The 16,529-nt window shown below is 47.9% G+C and overlaps 1 protein-coding gene across 2 annotated transcripts in view; it reads left to right on the top strand.

The window, feature by feature from the left end:
• The window catches only part of unm_hu7910 (un-named hu7910), a 56,482-nt gene that overhangs the window by 31,529 nt on the left and 8,424 nt on the right, over positions 1 to 16,529 (top strand). For both annotated transcript variants that reach the window (XM_054736169.2, XM_054736168.2), the window contains exons 5-20: positions 2,638 to 2,691; positions 3,359 to 3,433; positions 3,626 to 3,661; positions 4,044 to 4,088; positions 4,546 to 4,575; positions 6,672 to 6,704; positions 7,826 to 7,861; positions 8,090 to 8,137; positions 8,276 to 8,335; positions 8,489 to 8,527; positions 8,598 to 8,683; positions 8,752 to 8,838; positions 8,908 to 9,058; positions 9,535 to 9,671; positions 9,766 to 9,864; positions 14,380 to 14,469. In XM_054736169.2, the coding sequence (XP_054592144.2) occupies positions 2,638 to 2,691; positions 3,359 to 3,433; positions 3,626 to 3,661; positions 4,044 to 4,088; positions 4,546 to 4,575; positions 6,672 to 6,704; positions 7,826 to 7,861; positions 8,090 to 8,137; positions 8,276 to 8,335; positions 8,489 to 8,527; positions 8,598 to 8,683; positions 8,752 to 8,838; positions 8,908 to 9,058; positions 9,535 to 9,671; positions 9,766 to 9,864; positions 14,380 to 14,469 (1,106 nt within the window). The remainder of the gene's footprint in view (positions 1 to 2,637; positions 2,692 to 3,358; positions 3,434 to 3,625; positions 3,662 to 4,043; positions 4,089 to 4,545; positions 4,576 to 6,671; positions 6,705 to 7,825; positions 7,862 to 8,089; positions 8,138 to 8,275; positions 8,336 to 8,488; positions 8,528 to 8,597; positions 8,684 to 8,751; positions 8,839 to 8,907; positions 9,059 to 9,534; positions 9,672 to 9,765; positions 9,865 to 14,379; positions 14,470 to 16,529) is intronic.

Below are 16,529 nucleotides of genomic sequence, written 5' to 3'. Positions count from 1 at the left end.
AGCTACTGGAACTACTTGGAGCTCTAGATGGGTTGGGTGGCTCAGTTAGGTTGTGCTCATAGTCCACCAGATATCCCGGGAGTTTCCTCTCCCGTTTTGGACGGGGGCTACTCGATGCACCTCCATCCTGAGGGTTTTCCATCTCATGAACTCAGCCAAGGCAAATCTGGCTCGAAGGACCACTTGTACTGAATGTTTGCACTGATTGCCGATCACGCTTCAACTGAGTTGTCCTCGGTCAGAAGGATTGGCACTCCACAGTGATGTAGTCCAAGTAGTTTTATTAAAGAGGTAGCAGATGACATCAACAAGTGAGGCAATTGCATTCCCATCTATGAATGCAGGTAAAGGGAGTGTGAGTGTGCAGGAGTATGTGGGTGTGGTAATCTGTTAACAGAAAGAACAACCATTAGTATGAATAGCAGTGTACCGCTTATACAGCACTGTGGGTTTCCAGCATGAAGTTATATGATCTGCTATAAACCTCATGGCCACTAGATGCCACCCTAAGACCATACATGAATTTCTTGTTCGTATATGCATTAGCAAACAGTATCTCTACAGGTCAGATAATAAACACAGAAAATAGTTCTATCCACCTCCAACCACCATACTTGATAGTGAGTCGTATATGGAATGCCATATAAGCTGCAACCAAGGCTGCCTGAAGTAGGCCAACAAAACCTGCAACTTAGCAACAGGACTAGCTTCTTAGTGATGTACACAGAGCAACTCACAGATAAAGTCAAATAAGCATCAATCTCATCTTATAATACTCACATGATAAACACGCACACCAAGGGTAACTCACACAGGAACGCACGAGAAAAACGCTGATCATCCAACACCTTTCAGCTGTGCTGAACTGCGCTAAACACGTTCCCAACGGGAAGTACAGATACCGAGGTGCATCATGGGTAATGTAGTCTAAACGGTGTTCACAAACATTATTCCTCTGGAAAGGGACTTTTAACAGCGGGAATGCCTGGAACGACAGAAGGTAGAAAAAGAAAGAGCTGAGCAAGAATGTGTCGTTAGGAAACAAGTAAAGTAGAACAGGAGAAGGAGCGACCAGAGAAAGAAAGGATGGAAAGAGAAAAGTCAGAAAGTAGAGAAAATGATTGCTAGAGAAAAAGGAGGACTAGAAAAGGAAGGCATTGCTGAAGAAAGAGAGAGGATGGCCAAAGAAAAGGAGCTGGCTAAAGAAATGATGGAGAAGGGAAAGAGGGCTGGAGCGAGGGAAGAGGAGGAAGGCATGGCAAGAGGGAGAGCTAGAGTCACTGAGGAGAAGGAGAGATTAGATTAGAAAGAAAGGGAAGTGTTGGAGACAATGAAGGAGAAGAGGGTAGAGACAGAACAAAGCTGGAAAAGGAGAGCGGTTCCAGGGAGAAGGGTCTCTGATCAGCGCTAACCAACTCCCAACCCAGAACTCCGACCGCCATCAGGAGGCAGAAGATGGTCGTCTAGCCGAAGAAAGGATGACGGAACTTTGGGTTAACCCCTCTCTGCTGTGCTTCAGCTCTGGGAGGTCATTACCGGTAGCCATGACAACGGTAGATCGTTCCGCTTTAACGTGTTTAAGGATGCAGCAGCGAGACAGAGTCTGTTCAGATGGAGATAACCTTCTGGTGAGGTTTCCTACAGGTGAGCACACCTGTTGGCTCTAATGGATTTCACTCTGCTTGGGTGAAGACAGCTCCTCGATGAGAAGAATGGTCCACAGCAGCATGTTCAACACCTTATTGTTCCAGATGGTTGGATCTACCTGGTTTACGTGATGATAATTATACACACACACACACACACACACACACACTTCTGAGATGATCACCATCACGTTCCCATGACTGAACAGCTACACATCACACCCCCACCCTCTGAAACCGACACAAACAGGAAAATATTGTTAATAAGGGCACGGTGTGGCTTATCGGGCCGACACTGATATGCTAACAGAAGATTTATCGTGCATCCTCAGATGAAACACGCTTTCTGGTTCTCTGCTTGCTGAACTCAGGTATTTGAAGGGTTTTGAAACCGAGTTTTGTTGTAGTTTGTTTCTGAGACTGAAGTCATAAAGATGACATTTCCTCTCCTCTCCTGTGCGTCTGACCTCCTTTAGCACCTCCTTCAGTGCTAATTATTCTGACTGTGACATCACAAACGGGGACTTTTCGATTGGCCAGTTTCAGGGAGATAGGGGTTCATGTGTGGAGTGTGTCCACATGGCAGCACAACAGGATGCTACGGGTGACTTTTAAAATCCGCTAAAAACTTCAAAATAAAAGCTCCTATAGTCTGATTCTGCACTTTATTTTAGTGGGGAGTTGGAAACCCTGACCCAGACCAGAACCTCTGATCCAGTTCCTGTTCCACTCCCAGCAGCACACTTCAGTGTTGATGGGTCAGCGCTTCTCCAGAACCTCCAAAGGACACGCGTGTGTGTGTGTGTGCGTGTGTGTGTGTGTGCGTGCGTGCGTGTGTGTGTGTGTGTGCGTGTGTGTGTGTGTGTGTACGTACAGAGTAGGTAAATACGCAGAAGTGCAACAGGTGTGTGTTACCATGGAAACAGGACAGGTGTATTTCCTCACCAAGGATCTAACTGGATGTTTCTGGTCTCTTTTGGACGCTGAACAGGACTCCGAGTGGGATGGGCACCAGAGGGGCGAGGCTCACCTGGAGAGACGACAGGTGAGCAGCTTCATGACCTCTAACACGTTTTCTTTACTTGCTGACCCGGTACCTGAGAGCAGCTGGTAGTCGACCAGAACTAGGGATGCAACGATGCCCCTTTTTTCCAAACCAATACGATACAGATACTTGGATCTGAGTACTCGCCGATACCGATACTTCTACCTCACAAAAACATGCAATGATTTGGAATACAGGTTTTATTTTCTTCTCTGCCTTCAACAGGAAGAGACTGTGAGGTAGATAAACAGTCAAATAAATGAATAGAAATCATCACAAAACTAAAATATGTGAACAGAAATGACCAGTTACAGTGAGCTGCACTGGTATCGGTTCACTTTTACCAACACTGGAATGGGTATCGGCACCGATACGATACAGATACCAGTATCGTATCGGTGCATCCCTAACCAAAACCACCACAAACATCAGTCCTGGGTTGTTTTACTGGTTTAAACTGGTTAAGACTGCCATTGGCTGCTAGAGATTATGCTGATGATGTCACGCTGTTTCTCTTCCTGAATGGGGCAGAGGATAAACGCCAAGAGCAGGTGATGGTAGTATCGGGTCAGGCGTGCCTCACCTCGGTGGTTGGTGCTTATTCATTCATGTAAATGGATGTTCCCTCTCATCCGTCTGGTTTTCCTTCTGTCTTCACGTCTCTAAGAACCAAACCAACAAGCTGCAGAGAAACCAAACCACCGTCCAGGGCACGCCTCGCGGTCTGGAACGCCAGCTTCAGGTGTGTGACACGTAAGCCTGGCCACTAGTAAGCATAAAAACACACCAGGTGGGATCAGGGCCCTGACTAATCGCTGGTTAGGCTCCTCACCACTCGTCTTATTTAAACACACACTTCACCTGCTTCCTGTCACCTGTGTGAGGTTAGCTGTTGGCATGACAACGCCTTAATGTTGATGCTTCTGTGCTGCAGTCCCTGGATCTCAGGATGTGGAGTCTGAAATCCAAGGTTGGTGTGTGTTTGTGTGTGTGTGTGTGTGTGTGTGTGTGTGCGCATGTGTGTGTGTGCGCGTGTATGTGTGCGTGTGTGTGCGTACATGCGTGAGTGTATGTGAGTGTGTGTGTGTGTGCGTGCGTGCGTGCGTGTGTGTGTGTGTGTGTGCACGTGTATGTGTGTGTGAGTGTGTGTGCGTGCGTGCGTGCGTGTGTGTGTGTGTATGTGTGCACACTAACACCAGCTGACTATAACTGGTCCACAGTAATCTCTGGTCTGTTCTAGTCTGATCATCACTCGTTTGTTACGAGTGAAGCAGACTTCCTTTCTGCTGAGTCATCAGTGATGTCATCATCTGTTAGTTGATTAGATGTTTTGTTTGTGTCGTTTGTCTCAGCCGCCGTTCCGCTGCCTCTGCCGGTAGAAGACCACTTTATTCCAGGTCAGTGTGTGTGTGGGGGGGGCTTCAGAAGTTCCTATTGGTTCAGTGAGCTGCCACTCAAACTCTGCTGCATGGTAGCGCTGCTGCCTCGACACAAGAAGGTTGCAGTTTTGAGTCCTTGGCTTTGCTGCATGGAGTTTGAAGTCTAGATCTAACTTGGCTTTCTTCTGGGGGCATGATGTAGAAGCTGCAGAGCATTCTGGGAAACTTCCCATCCTTCCTCAGCCTCCTGCTGCTGTTGAGCTTGCTTCACCACCTGTGTGGAGGTCAGCCCCCTCATGTCCTCGGTGAGAGGGAGGTTGTCACTGTTGCTTATAAATTGTTCTTGTTCCATGAATCAGCAAACTGCCACGACATTCAGGGTGAAATTAAGCAACATAACTAAAATAATCATCTGAGAGGTTCTGCTGGGTTCACCTGGACCCAGAACTCAAAAGCATCTTTTGTGTTTTATCAGACGATCCTGGAGACAGCCAACACCCCTACGGTCAGTAGGTCCCCTCCTCTCCTTCCCTCCTCTCCTCTCCTCTCCTCTCCTCCTCTCCTCTCCTCCTCTCCTCTCCTCTCCTCTCCTCCTCTCCTCTCCTCCTCTCCTCTCCTCTCCTCTCCTTTCCTCTCCTTTCCTCTCCTCTCCTCTCCTCTCCTCTCCTTTCCTCTCCTTTCCTCTCCTCCTCCCCTCCCCTCCTCTCCTCCTCTCCTCCTCTCCTCTCCTCCTCTACTTTCCTTTCCTCCTCCCCTCCCCTCCTCTCCTCTCCTCCTCTCCTCCTCTCCTCTCCTCTCCTTTCCTCTCCTCTCCTCCTCTCCTCTCCTCTCCTCTCCTTTCCTCTCCTCTCCTCCTCTCCTCTCCTCCTCTCCTCCTCTCCTCTCCTTTCCTCTCCTCTCCTCCTCTCCTCCCCTCCTTTCCTCTCCTCCTCTCCCCTCCTCTCCTCCTCTCCTCTCCTCCTCTACTTTCCTTTCCTCCCCTCCTCTCCTCCCCTCCCCTCCTCTCCTCTCCTCCTCTCCTCTCCTCTCCTTTCCTCTCCTCCTCTCCTCTTTTCCTCTCCTCTCCTCTCCTTTCCTCTCCTCCTCTCCTCCCCTCCCCTCCTCTCCTCTCCTCCTCTCCCCTCCTCTCCTCCTCTCCTCCTCTCCTCCTCTCCTCTCCTCCTCTACTTTCCTTTCCTCCCCTCCTCTCCTCTCCTCCTCTCCTCCTCTCCTCTCCTCCTCTCCTTTCCTCCTCCTCTCCTCCCCTCCTCTCCTCTCCTCTCCTCTCCTCCTCTCTCCTCCTCTCCTCCTCTCCTCCTCTCCTCTCCTCCTCTCCTTTCCTCCTCCTCTCCTCCCCTCCCCTCCCCTCCTCTCCTCTCCTCCTCTCCCCTCCTCTCCTCCTCTCCTCCTCTCCTCCTCTCCTCTCCTCCTCTACTTTCCTTTCCTCCCCTCCTCTCCTCTCCTCCTCTCCTTTCCTCCTCCTCTCCTCCCCTCCTCTCCTCTCCTCTCCTCTCCTCCTCTCCTCCCCTCCTCTCCTCTCCTCCTCCTCTCCTCCTCCTCTCCTCTCCTCCTCTCCTCCCCTCCCCTCCTCTCCTCTCCTCTCCTCCTCTCCTCTCCTCCCCTCCTCTCCTCTCCTCTCCTCTCCTCTCCTCCTCTCCTCCCCTCCTCTCCTCTCCTCTCCTCCTCCTCTCCTCTCCTCTCCTCTCCTCTCCTCCCCTCCTCTCCTCTCCTCTCCTCCTCTCCTCTCCTCCTCTACTTTCCTTTCCTCCTCCCCTCCTCTCCTCTCCTCCTCTCCTCCTCTCCTCTCCTCTCCTTTCCTCTCCTCCTCTCCTCTCCTCTCCTCTCCTCTCCTTTCCTCTCCTCCTCTCCTCCCCTCCTCTCCTCTCCTCCTCTCCCCTCCTCTCCTCCTCTCCTCTCCTTTCCTCTCCTCTCCTCCTCCCCTCCTCTCCTCCTCTCCTCTCCTCCTCTACTTTCCTTTCCTCCCCTCCTCTCCTCTCCTCTCCTTTCCTCTCCTCCTCTCCTCTTTTCCTCTCCTCTCCTTTCCTCTCCTCCTCTCCTCCCCTCCCCTCCCCTCCTCTCCTCTCCTCCTCTCCCCTCCTCTCCTCCTCTCCTCCTCTCCTCCTCTCCTCTCCTCCTCTACTTTCCTTTCCTCCCCTCCTCTCCTCTCCTCCTCTCCTCTCCTCCTCTCCTCTCCTCCTCTCCTCTCCTCCTCCTCTCCTCCCCTCCTCTCCTCTCCTCTCCTCTCCTCTCCTCCTCTCCTCCCCTCCTCTCCTCTCCTCCTCCTCTCCTCCTCCTCTCCTCCTCTCCTCCCCTCCCCTCCTCTCCTCTCCTCTCCTCCTCTCCTCTCCTCTCCTCTCCTCTCCTCCCCTCCTCTCCTCTCCTCTCCTCCTCTCCTCTCCTCCTCTCCTCTCCTCCTCTCCTTTCCTCCTCCTCTCCTCCCCTCCTCTCCTCTCCTCCCCTCCTCTCCTCTCCTCCCCTCCTCTCCTCTCCTCCTCCTCTCCTCCTCCTCTCCTCTCCTCCTCCTCTCCTCCTCCTCTCCTCTCCTCCCCTCCTCCTCTCTCCTCCTCTCTGCTGCATAGATTTACAGCTTTAGAAAACATTTCCTGTAATCTTGTTTTCCAGAGGAAGAAGCCAACGCCATCGACACCACTGGAGGTGAGACGGTTCCTGCTCAAACGCATCACTTCCTGTCTAAAACGCCTTTAAAGGGGACATATTAGCACTGTTTTCATTATTGGCCTTGTGCCCACGTGACCGGGCTGTCCAAACCTTCTGAGTACCTGATCAGGGGTAGGCTCTCCGATCGGCCCGGCGGAGTAGCTGAGCGTAAGCTCTGGTTGACTCGTGCTGATTGGAGCAGCAGTTGCTCTGGAGGTAGAGCGGGTTGTCCGGGTTCGATCCCGGCTCCGGACACAGAATCCTACTGTTGTGTCCTTGGGCAAGACACCTAACCCCCCCCCCCCTTGCCTGCTGGTGGTGGTCGAAGAGACCGGTGGCGTCCGTGCTCGGCTGCTTCGCCTCTGTCAGAGCGCCTCAGGGCAGCTGTGGCTACATCGTACCTCATCACCAGCGTGTGAATGTGTGTGTGTGAATGGATGAATGATACTGTGGTGTAAAGAGCTTTGGAGTCCTCTGACTCTGAAACGACGTCAGCAGACGTCCCGAAAACCTGCAGTTGTAAGATTTGAAGTTACTGGTGAAGCAGAAAGTAAGTGAAAATATAAACCAACTCAAAGCTGAAAGTTAAGCTCCAGACACCGGAGAAACACGGGGAAGTCCCCCACGACTTCATCTATGTGCTTTGTTGTCTCAGAGCACCTAAAACACGTGTTACATCACACAGCTGCTCATGTCCTCTGTGGATTATGACATACTTCAGCAGAATAAAAGCTGTTTTTATTATTAATGGTACTGTGGAGGCTTTTTAGCGCTGATCAGGGACGCTGCCTAACCAGCAGATAAGCTTACGAGCCTACCCCGACATGTCCTCTTCTGTGGGACCGAAGGCTAGACGGCACGTCGCGGCCCTCTGCTGCTCCAACAGCGTAGCCTGTCTCCGTCTCAGTAAACAAGAATTTGGGTGGGTGGGGCTCTACAGGTGAGAGAGTGCTGTTTTCTCATTTACCTATTGTGATGTCACAATCAGGGACTTTGTGAAACCTGTCGGAGAACTAATGGAGAGTTTGTAAAGGCAGTAACGACCCACACCACAGAACCGGGTCTGGTTCTGATGCTCACAGCTGAGTTAATGCTTCTTCTTCTTCTTCTTCTTCTAGTTTTAGTAGAGGAGCTGAAACCAGACCACAACGTTGGTGAGTCCAGTTTTATTTTATGACTGGGCTAATTTTAGAAACAAAACCAGCAACCGATCAGTGTAAAATATTGTATTAGTTATTAATATCATTATTGTGTTACATATTATAGATTTTTCATTAATGAAGCTGATTAACTGCAGTCTGATCAGGCCTGTCAGCAGGTGGCGCTGTGGGCTAACCTGTACATGGAGTTTCTATAATTCTGTGTGATGTTTTGTTCTGCAGTCGAGCCGGACCGATACCTGACGAGCTCCAAACTCACACAGGAAGCAGGTGAGAAACCCCGGCTCCGCCCCTCCAGGAGGTCCGTTTTATTAACCACAGCCAGCAGAACCAGCCTTTGTAGAAATTTTAATGTTTATCAACCAAAACAGTTAGGAAACTTTAAATGTGGTAAATGTTTAACATTAGAAGCAGAGGAGCAACCAGAGCCGGAGAATAAAGTCAAACCCACAGAGATTCCTCCAGACGGTGAGAAACCTAACCAGCTGTTCATCCCTCTGTGTGATCTCACGCTGATGATGTCATTAGTTTTATTCTGCTAAGTGTCTGGATGTTTGATCACATTTACTGTTGTCTTTGAGCTACATGGATCAAGATCTCAATGTGCTTTTATTTTGAAAGGAGCAGCAGAGAAACGGGTGGAGGAGCAGAAAGAAAAAGGTAAAACCCAATTCTGACCCAACGGTTTGATCTCCTAGTTCTCTTCATCTCCTCCTTGTTTCTGCTGCAGTGAAGAAGAAGAAACCAAAGTTTCTGAACAAGTTCGATGTAACTATTAAAGCTGAACTGGATGCAGCAGAGAAGCTCCGTAAGAAGGTAGAAATGTTCATCAGCCAAACCCAAACGCTGTAACTGCCCGACATCATGTTTCTGCTCCTCGCCAGGGGAAGCTGGAGGAGGCCCTGAAAGCCTTTGAATCCCTGGTTCAGCAGTTCCCTCAGAGTCCGCGTGCTCGCTATGGGAAGGCCCAGGTACGTTACGACCCACCGGGTCAGCTGATCCCTAACAGAGCCTGATCGTTAACATCGTATCCATGACAGGCGGAGGACGACGTCGCCGAGAAGCAACGCAGTAATGACATGCTGCACAGAGCCGTCAGCACTTACGGAGAGGTGGCTGAGCTTCCTGATGTGACTTTTGACCTCCTGAGGGCGGCGCTGAAACGCCGAGCCGAGAGGCAGCAGTTCCTCGGTAACGACACCTGCTTTACTCTGGTTACCGTGGCCCTGACACCTGCTTTACTCTGGTTACCTGGGCGACGGTGGCACAGGAGTTAAGTGCTCGCCTCGTAATCGGAAGGTTGCAGGTTCGAGTCCCACTCAGTCTGTCGCTGTCGTTGTGTCCTTGGGCAAGACACTTAACCCACATTGCCTGCTGGTGGTGGTCGGAGGGACCGGTGGCACCAGCGCTCGGCAGCCTCGCCTCTGTCAGTGCGTCCCAGGGCAGCTGTGGCTACATCGTAGCTCATCCCCATCAGTGTGTGTGAATGGGTGAATGACTGATTGTGTTGTAAAGCACCTTGGGGGGTTCCAGGACTCTAGAAGGCGCTATATCAAATACAGGCCATTTACCATTTACCTGAGTCTTGACACCTGGTTTACTCTGGTTACCGGGGCCCTGACAGTTAAACATGTAGTTCATCATTTATTTTGACGTTTTCCTTTCAGGTCGAATGCGAGGATCTCTGGCAACACTGCAAAAGCTTGTTCAAATATTCCCAGATGATGTCAGCCTCAGGAACGACTTGGGCGTCGCACACCTGTTGCTAGGTGACAACAAGGGGGCTAAGAAAGTCTATGAAGAGGTGCAGGTCTTTTATCAGATATAACTCATTTTGAGGGGGCGGGCTTTTTGCTGTTCTCTGATTCTCCATCTGTTCTTTATGCCCCGCCCCCTAGGTCTTGGCGGTTGCCCCTGACAACGGCTTTGCTAAAGTTCACTACGGCTTCATCTTGAAGGCAGAAAACCAGATAGCTGAGAGCATCCCTTACCTCCGGGTGAGTGCCAGCCTGGATTCCATCTAAGAGTGCCACCTAGCGGTTACCTGGGTTACCTGCCAGTAGGGCTGCAACAAACGATTATTTAGATCATCGATGAATCGTTTAGGGTCTCGACTCGATTAATCGGGTTAAATGGGAAAATTTTAAAATGGCTAGGGAAACATTTGTTCTCTTCTTCCTTCAACAACAAAACACGATTAGAAAACAGTTCAATAGCGTTCTAAACAACATGCTAAATATATCCATAATTAAACTAAGATAAGTCAAATTTTATGTATTTCATTAACATGTTCAGTAGTAAGCTAATGGAAATGCTAATAACATTTAATTTCTACTGCTAAAAATGTAATTGTGACATGTCTATTATGTATGTGTTAGCAATAATCCAGTTTAAATTATGTTCAAAGATAGACGTGTTTGTGAATTACATGTTACAGTGGCTTGCCATAATGCTGCTGCGATATTTGGAGCAGACTCGAAGCAGCAGCGACTCTGCATCATAGAGCTGCAGACAGCCAAGAATAAACAGGATAGCGGGGACTTTTCTTCCGCTTGTAGAGGTTAGATAGCCTTAGTTTCACGACCATCGTGCTTTTCTGGAATCCCACTTGGTTGTGAGCCTTCTACCGTCTAGCATTAGCTAATCTGCCCCAGCCATCTAGGGCCAGCTCCTCCGGGGGAATACTAAGGCATTCCCTGGCCAGGCGAGAGACATGGTCTCTCCAGTGTGTCCTGGATCTTCCGTTAGGTCTTCTCCTGGTTAGACGTGCTCGGAAAACCTCACCAGGGAGGGGTCTAGGAGGCATCCTGACCAAATGTTCAAGCCACCTCAACTGGCTCCTCTTGATGTGGAGGAGCAGCGGATCTACTCCGATCCCCTCTCTGGTGACCGAGCTTCTCACCCTATCTCTAAGGGAGAGCCCAGCCACCCTGCGGTATCCGTGATCTTGTTCTTTCCGATCCAACCCACCTTTATTTGTAAAGCACTTTATACACAACACTGTCGACCAGAGAGCTTCACACAGATAAAAACATACCGACATAATTAAAAACAGTAAAAACATGGATAATATATTAAAACATACAAAAACTATGTAAAAGAAATAAAACACAACACTGCTTAAAAACAGGAGTGGATAAATGGTAAATGGCCTGTATTTGATATAGCGCCCTCTAGAGTCCTGGAACCCCCCAAGGCGCTTTACAACACAACCAGTCATTCACCCATTCACACACACATTCACACACTGGTGGTGATGAGCTACGATGTAGCCACAGCTGCCCTGGGGCGCTCTGACAGAGGCGAGGCTGCCGAGTACAGGCGCCACCGGTCCCTCCGACCACCACCAGCAGGCAACGTGGGTTAAGTGTCTTGCCCAAGGACACAACGACAGCGACAGACTGAGCGAGACTCGAATCTGCAACCTTCTGATTACGGGGCGAGCTCTTTACTCCTGTTCCACCGTCTCCCATAAGAATAATCAGTCAGTGTTTAAAACCAGTGAATACAAGTGAGTCTTGAGGAGGGACTTAAAAACGACCAGAGAAGATGCCCTTCTAGTATTGCCTGGAAGCTGGTTCCAAAGTACCAAAGAAGCTGGAAATCCAGAAAAGGAAATTGCTTATCCAATCGCCTGACCTTAATGGCATTACATTAATCTCCGAGAACAAAGTAAGGAACCTTGGTGTTATCTTTGACCAGGACATGTCATTCAGGTTAATCAGGTTTGCAGGATTTCCTTTTTCCACCTTCGGAATATTGCTAAGATTAGAAGCATCCTTTCCAGGAGTGATGCTGAAAAACTAGTTCATGCATTTATTACATCAAGACTGGATTACTGTAATTCATTACTCTCAGGAAGTCCACAGAATGTAGTTAAAAGTCTTCAGCTTGTCCAAAATGCTGCAGCTAGAGTTCTGATGAGAATTAAAAAGAGAGATCATATCTCTCCTGTCTTAGCTTCCCTACATTGGCTACCTGTTAAATTCAGAATAGATTTTAAGATCCTTCTTCTCACATATAAAGCTCTTAATAATCAAGGTCCATCATACATCAGTGATCTGATTGTTCCATATGTTCCTAACCGAGCACTTCGCTCTCAGACTGCAGGTCTACTGGTGGTTCCCAGAATATCTAAAATTAGGATGGGAGGCAGATCTTTTAGTTATCAGGCTCCTCTCCTGTGGAACCAGCTCCCAGCTTTAGTCCGTGAGGCAGATACTTTGTCTACTTTTAAGAATAGGCTGAAAACATTTTTATTTGATAGGGCCTATGGTTAAAATCTGATGTTAGCCTAAATCTGGACAAGTGGGGGAGTAGAGGGAGGTGGAGTGTACAGTCGGTAAAGACGGCTCTCCCTTGCCCTGCCTCCAACATGCCTCCATCTAAATAGGATAGATTATCCAGAGTTATCTCTGTAGTTATGCTGCTATAGGCTTAGACTGCTGGAGGACACACTGACCACTTTTCACACTCTACTGCTTTCTTCTACAATCTGCTCTTTAACTGTATTATTTCCTGCTATTTCAGCTGTTAACTTTATTTTCTCTCTAAGTGTTTTTCTCCCCAGAAGAAGCTACAACGATGTTCTGCTGAGCTGTGGTGGCCTCATGGAGGGGGCCATCGACTAGCACACTGCTGCTAACCACTTAAACATTCTCCCTCTCCTGATAATAACTTTTTACTCTCTTTGACGTTGGATGTGCTACTACTAGTTTATCCGTTTAATTATAGATCCACTAGGATAAATACAATAAAGTTTATCTCTCACCAAATAGAATATTTACTAAGAAATCACAATATAACTATAGACACATTGCTTGAAGGTCCCTGAGACGACTCGTCATGATTTGGCGGTTTATAAATAAACTTGAATTGAATTGAAAGTCCAGGTGCAGCAGTGGAAAAGGACCTATCTCTTCTCAGCTTCAGCCTCGTTCTTGGGACCACCAACTGCTGCTGGTCAGCCGACCACAACTGGCGAGTTGGCTCATACGGCACCAGCATGTCCGCTAGATAGGAAGGTGCCAGTCCAGTCAACAATTTGTACGCCAACACCAATATTTTAAAACGAACTCTAAAAGCAGCTGGGATCCAGTGCAGAGAAACCAACACCGGGTTGACATGCTCAGTCACTACCCAAAGCTTGTGACCATAGGTGAGGGTAGGAACGTAGATCCACAGGTAAATCGATAGCTTTGCCTTCTGTCTCAGCTCTCTCTTCACCACGACAGACCGGTACAACGCCCGCATCACTGCAGGTGGAGCACAATCTCACACTCCAGCTGTACCTCACTCGTGAACAAGACCTCAATATACTTAAAGTCCTCCACTCTGCAGGACCTCCTCCCTGACCTGGAGAAGGCATTCCACCTTTTTCTGACTCAAGGCCATGGTCTCAGATTTAGAGGAGCTGATTCTCATCCCAGCTGCTTCACACTCGGCTGCAAACCGACTCTCACTGGAAACGAGCCCGACTTACTGCCGGCAATGTGGACCAAGCTCTGACACCGGTCATACAGGGACCTAACAGCCCATATCAGAGGGCCTGGTACCTCATACTGCTGGAGTACCCCCCACAGGAACCCTCGAGGGACGCAGTCAAAAGCCTTCTTCAAATCCACATGATAACACGTGGATTGATTGGGTGAACTCCCTCGCACCCTCCAGGATCCTCCTAAGGGTATAGAGCTGGACCAGTGTTCCACAGCAGGACCAAAACCACATTGCTCCTCCTGAATCTGAGGTTCAACAGTCTGCCGGACCCTCCTCTCCAGAACCCCTGAGTAGACCTTACCAGGAAGGCTCAGGAGTGTGATCCCCCTGTAGTTGGAACACACCCTGCGGTCCCCCTTTTTAAATAAGGGGACCACCACCCCTGTCTGCCAGCCCATGGAACTGTCCTATTGCTACTTACCTTTGTTCAATAAAGTTCTGGGGGGAAAGCCTAAAAAGGGCTAAGCCTAAAAGTAGTTTATGGTACACAGTTTTTTCATCGCACTTGCAGCATAAATGTGTCTGTCGATCTTCTCTGCTGTTGTACAGATGAGGTGCGCACACTGACTGTTACATAAAGGTTACATGACACGAGGAAAAATTGCATAACACAACAAACCAATGACAAAATGTGTTGCCAACGCATTTCTTCATGGATTGTTATCGATTCGTTGTTGCAGCCCTACCCAGGTTAGTTGTTCAGAGAAGCTTTGTCTTTATTTCACGTTTGGTATATATGTCAGTAGTTTTGAGCCCACGGGGATGCCAGACGAGCAGGTGTCATTATTGTTGGGTTAAACTAAATAGGGAGACTCGTCAGAACCCTTTGGTTCTGGATAATAAGAATATCACATTGGTTATTTTTTATTGACGCAGTAGACCACGGTCGTACCAGGTTGTTGAATTGTTCTGTTGCTCTCAGACACATATGTGATTAAGGCTGGTTTTACTAATGAGCTCAGAAGCTTTGGGTCACAATGTTCTGCCCAATAAAAGTGGACTTCTTGTGTGAGCAGGAAGGATTGGAGTCCGGGGAGCCGGGGACAGATGACGGACGCTTTTATTTCCACCTGGGAGACGCTCTGCAGAGAGTCGGAGATGACAGCGTGAGTAGAACCTGCCTCTGGCCACAGAATCAAGGCTCCAGCACACAAAAAACCACAGAACCACCTGGTTAACCTGTGTTTTACTGACTGGATCACAGAATCCTGCTTAACTGGGTTCTGGCCACTAGGTGGTGCTAAGAGGTTGGTTAGAGAAAAGATCCAGACATCAGACCGATTCCTCATGATTTGTTCTGTTCTTTTGAAGGAACATGGGTGTTGGAGGGGTCCTTAGCTGATCTATCCATGATTCTCAAGAAGAATCTTGTTTACCTGTAGGGATGCAACGATATGAACGTTTGGGCCAGTATTAATATTGCTGTTATGGCTGATGATCAATATTTACCGTTACCGATCGATATACACGCTGATGTTAATGCTTCTGAATTCAGCTGATGTTGTTTTTGATAATGATGGTGATGATGATGATGGTGATGATGATGATGATGGTGAATATGATGATGATTTTGATGATGGTGATGATGATTTTGATGATAGTGATGATGATGGTGATGATGATGGTGATGATGATGGTGATGATGATGGTGATAGTGATGATGATGGTGATGATGATGGTGATGATGATGGTGATGATGATGGTGATGATGATGGTGATAGTGATGATGATGGTGATGATGATGGTGATGATGATGGTGATGATGATGGTGATAGTGATGATGATGGTGATGATGATGGTGATAGTGATGATGATGGTGATGATGATGGTGATGATGATGATTATGATAGTGATGATGATGGTGATGATGATGATGATGATGATGATAGTGATGATGATGGTGATGGTGATGATGATGATGATGGTGGTGGTGATGATGATGATGATTTTGATGATGGTGATAGTGATGATGATAGTGATGATGATGGTGATAGTGAAGATGGCGATGGTGATGATGATGATAGTGATGATGATGGTGATGATGATGGTGGTGGTGATGATGATGATGATTTTGATGATGGTGATAGTGATGATGATGGTGATGATGATGATGATAGTGATGATGATGGTGATGGTGATGATGATGATGGTGGTGGTGATGATGATGATGATTTTGATGATGGTGATAGTGATGATTTTGATGATAGTGATGATGATGGTGATGATGATTTTGATGATGGTGATGATGATGATTTTGATGATAGTGATGGTGATGATGGTGATGATGGTGATGATGATTTTGATTAGTGATGATGGTGATAGTGATAGTGATGATGATGATGATGATGATGATGATGGTGATGACGATAGTGATGATGGTGGTGATGATGATGATTATGGTGATAGTGGTGATGATGGTGATGATGATGATGATGATGATTTTGATTATAGTGATGATGATGGTGATGATGATTTTGATGATAGTGATGATGGTGGTGATGATGATGATGATGATGATGATGGTGATAGTGATGATGGTGATGATGATGATTATTTTGATGATAGTGATGATGATGGTGATGATGGTGATGATGATGGTGATAGTGATGATGATGGTGATGATGATGGTGATGATAATGATGATGATGGTGATGATGATGATGATTTTGATGATGATGGTGGTGGTGATGATGATGATGATGATTTTGATGATGGTGATGATGATTATTTTGATGATAGTGATGATGGTGGTGATGATGATAGTGATGATGATGGTGGTGGTGGTGGTGATGATGATGATGATGATTTTGATGATGATGATGATGATTATTTTGATGATAGTGATGATGATGATGGTGATGATGATGGTGATAGTAATGATGGTGATGATGATTTTGATGATGGTGATGATGATGGTGATAGTGATTAGTGCTGAAACGATTCCTCGAGTACCTCGAATAATTTGAGTACAAAAAATCCTCGAGTCAAATTCTCTGCCTCGAGGATTCGTTTAATTCATATTTAATTAATTCATGGTTTTGCAAACGCACGGGGTCATGTTTCACCCGGACCGAAATAAGTGACGCACATGCCCACTGCACTGCGAGTAGCGAATGTAACTTAACTTTCTCTTAAGCCATGGTGGACAACTTGAACCCCGGTGGAG

The sequence above is a fragment of the Nothobranchius furzeri genome, chromosome 7 (genome assembly GCF_043380555.1).
Source record: "Nothobranchius furzeri strain GRZ-AD chromosome 7, NfurGRZ-RIMD1, whole genome shotgun sequence".
NCBI lineage: Eukaryota > Metazoa > Chordata > Actinopteri > Cyprinodontiformes > Nothobranchiidae > Nothobranchius > Nothobranchius furzeri.
This window is presented reverse-complemented; position numbering and strand designations above follow the sequence as displayed.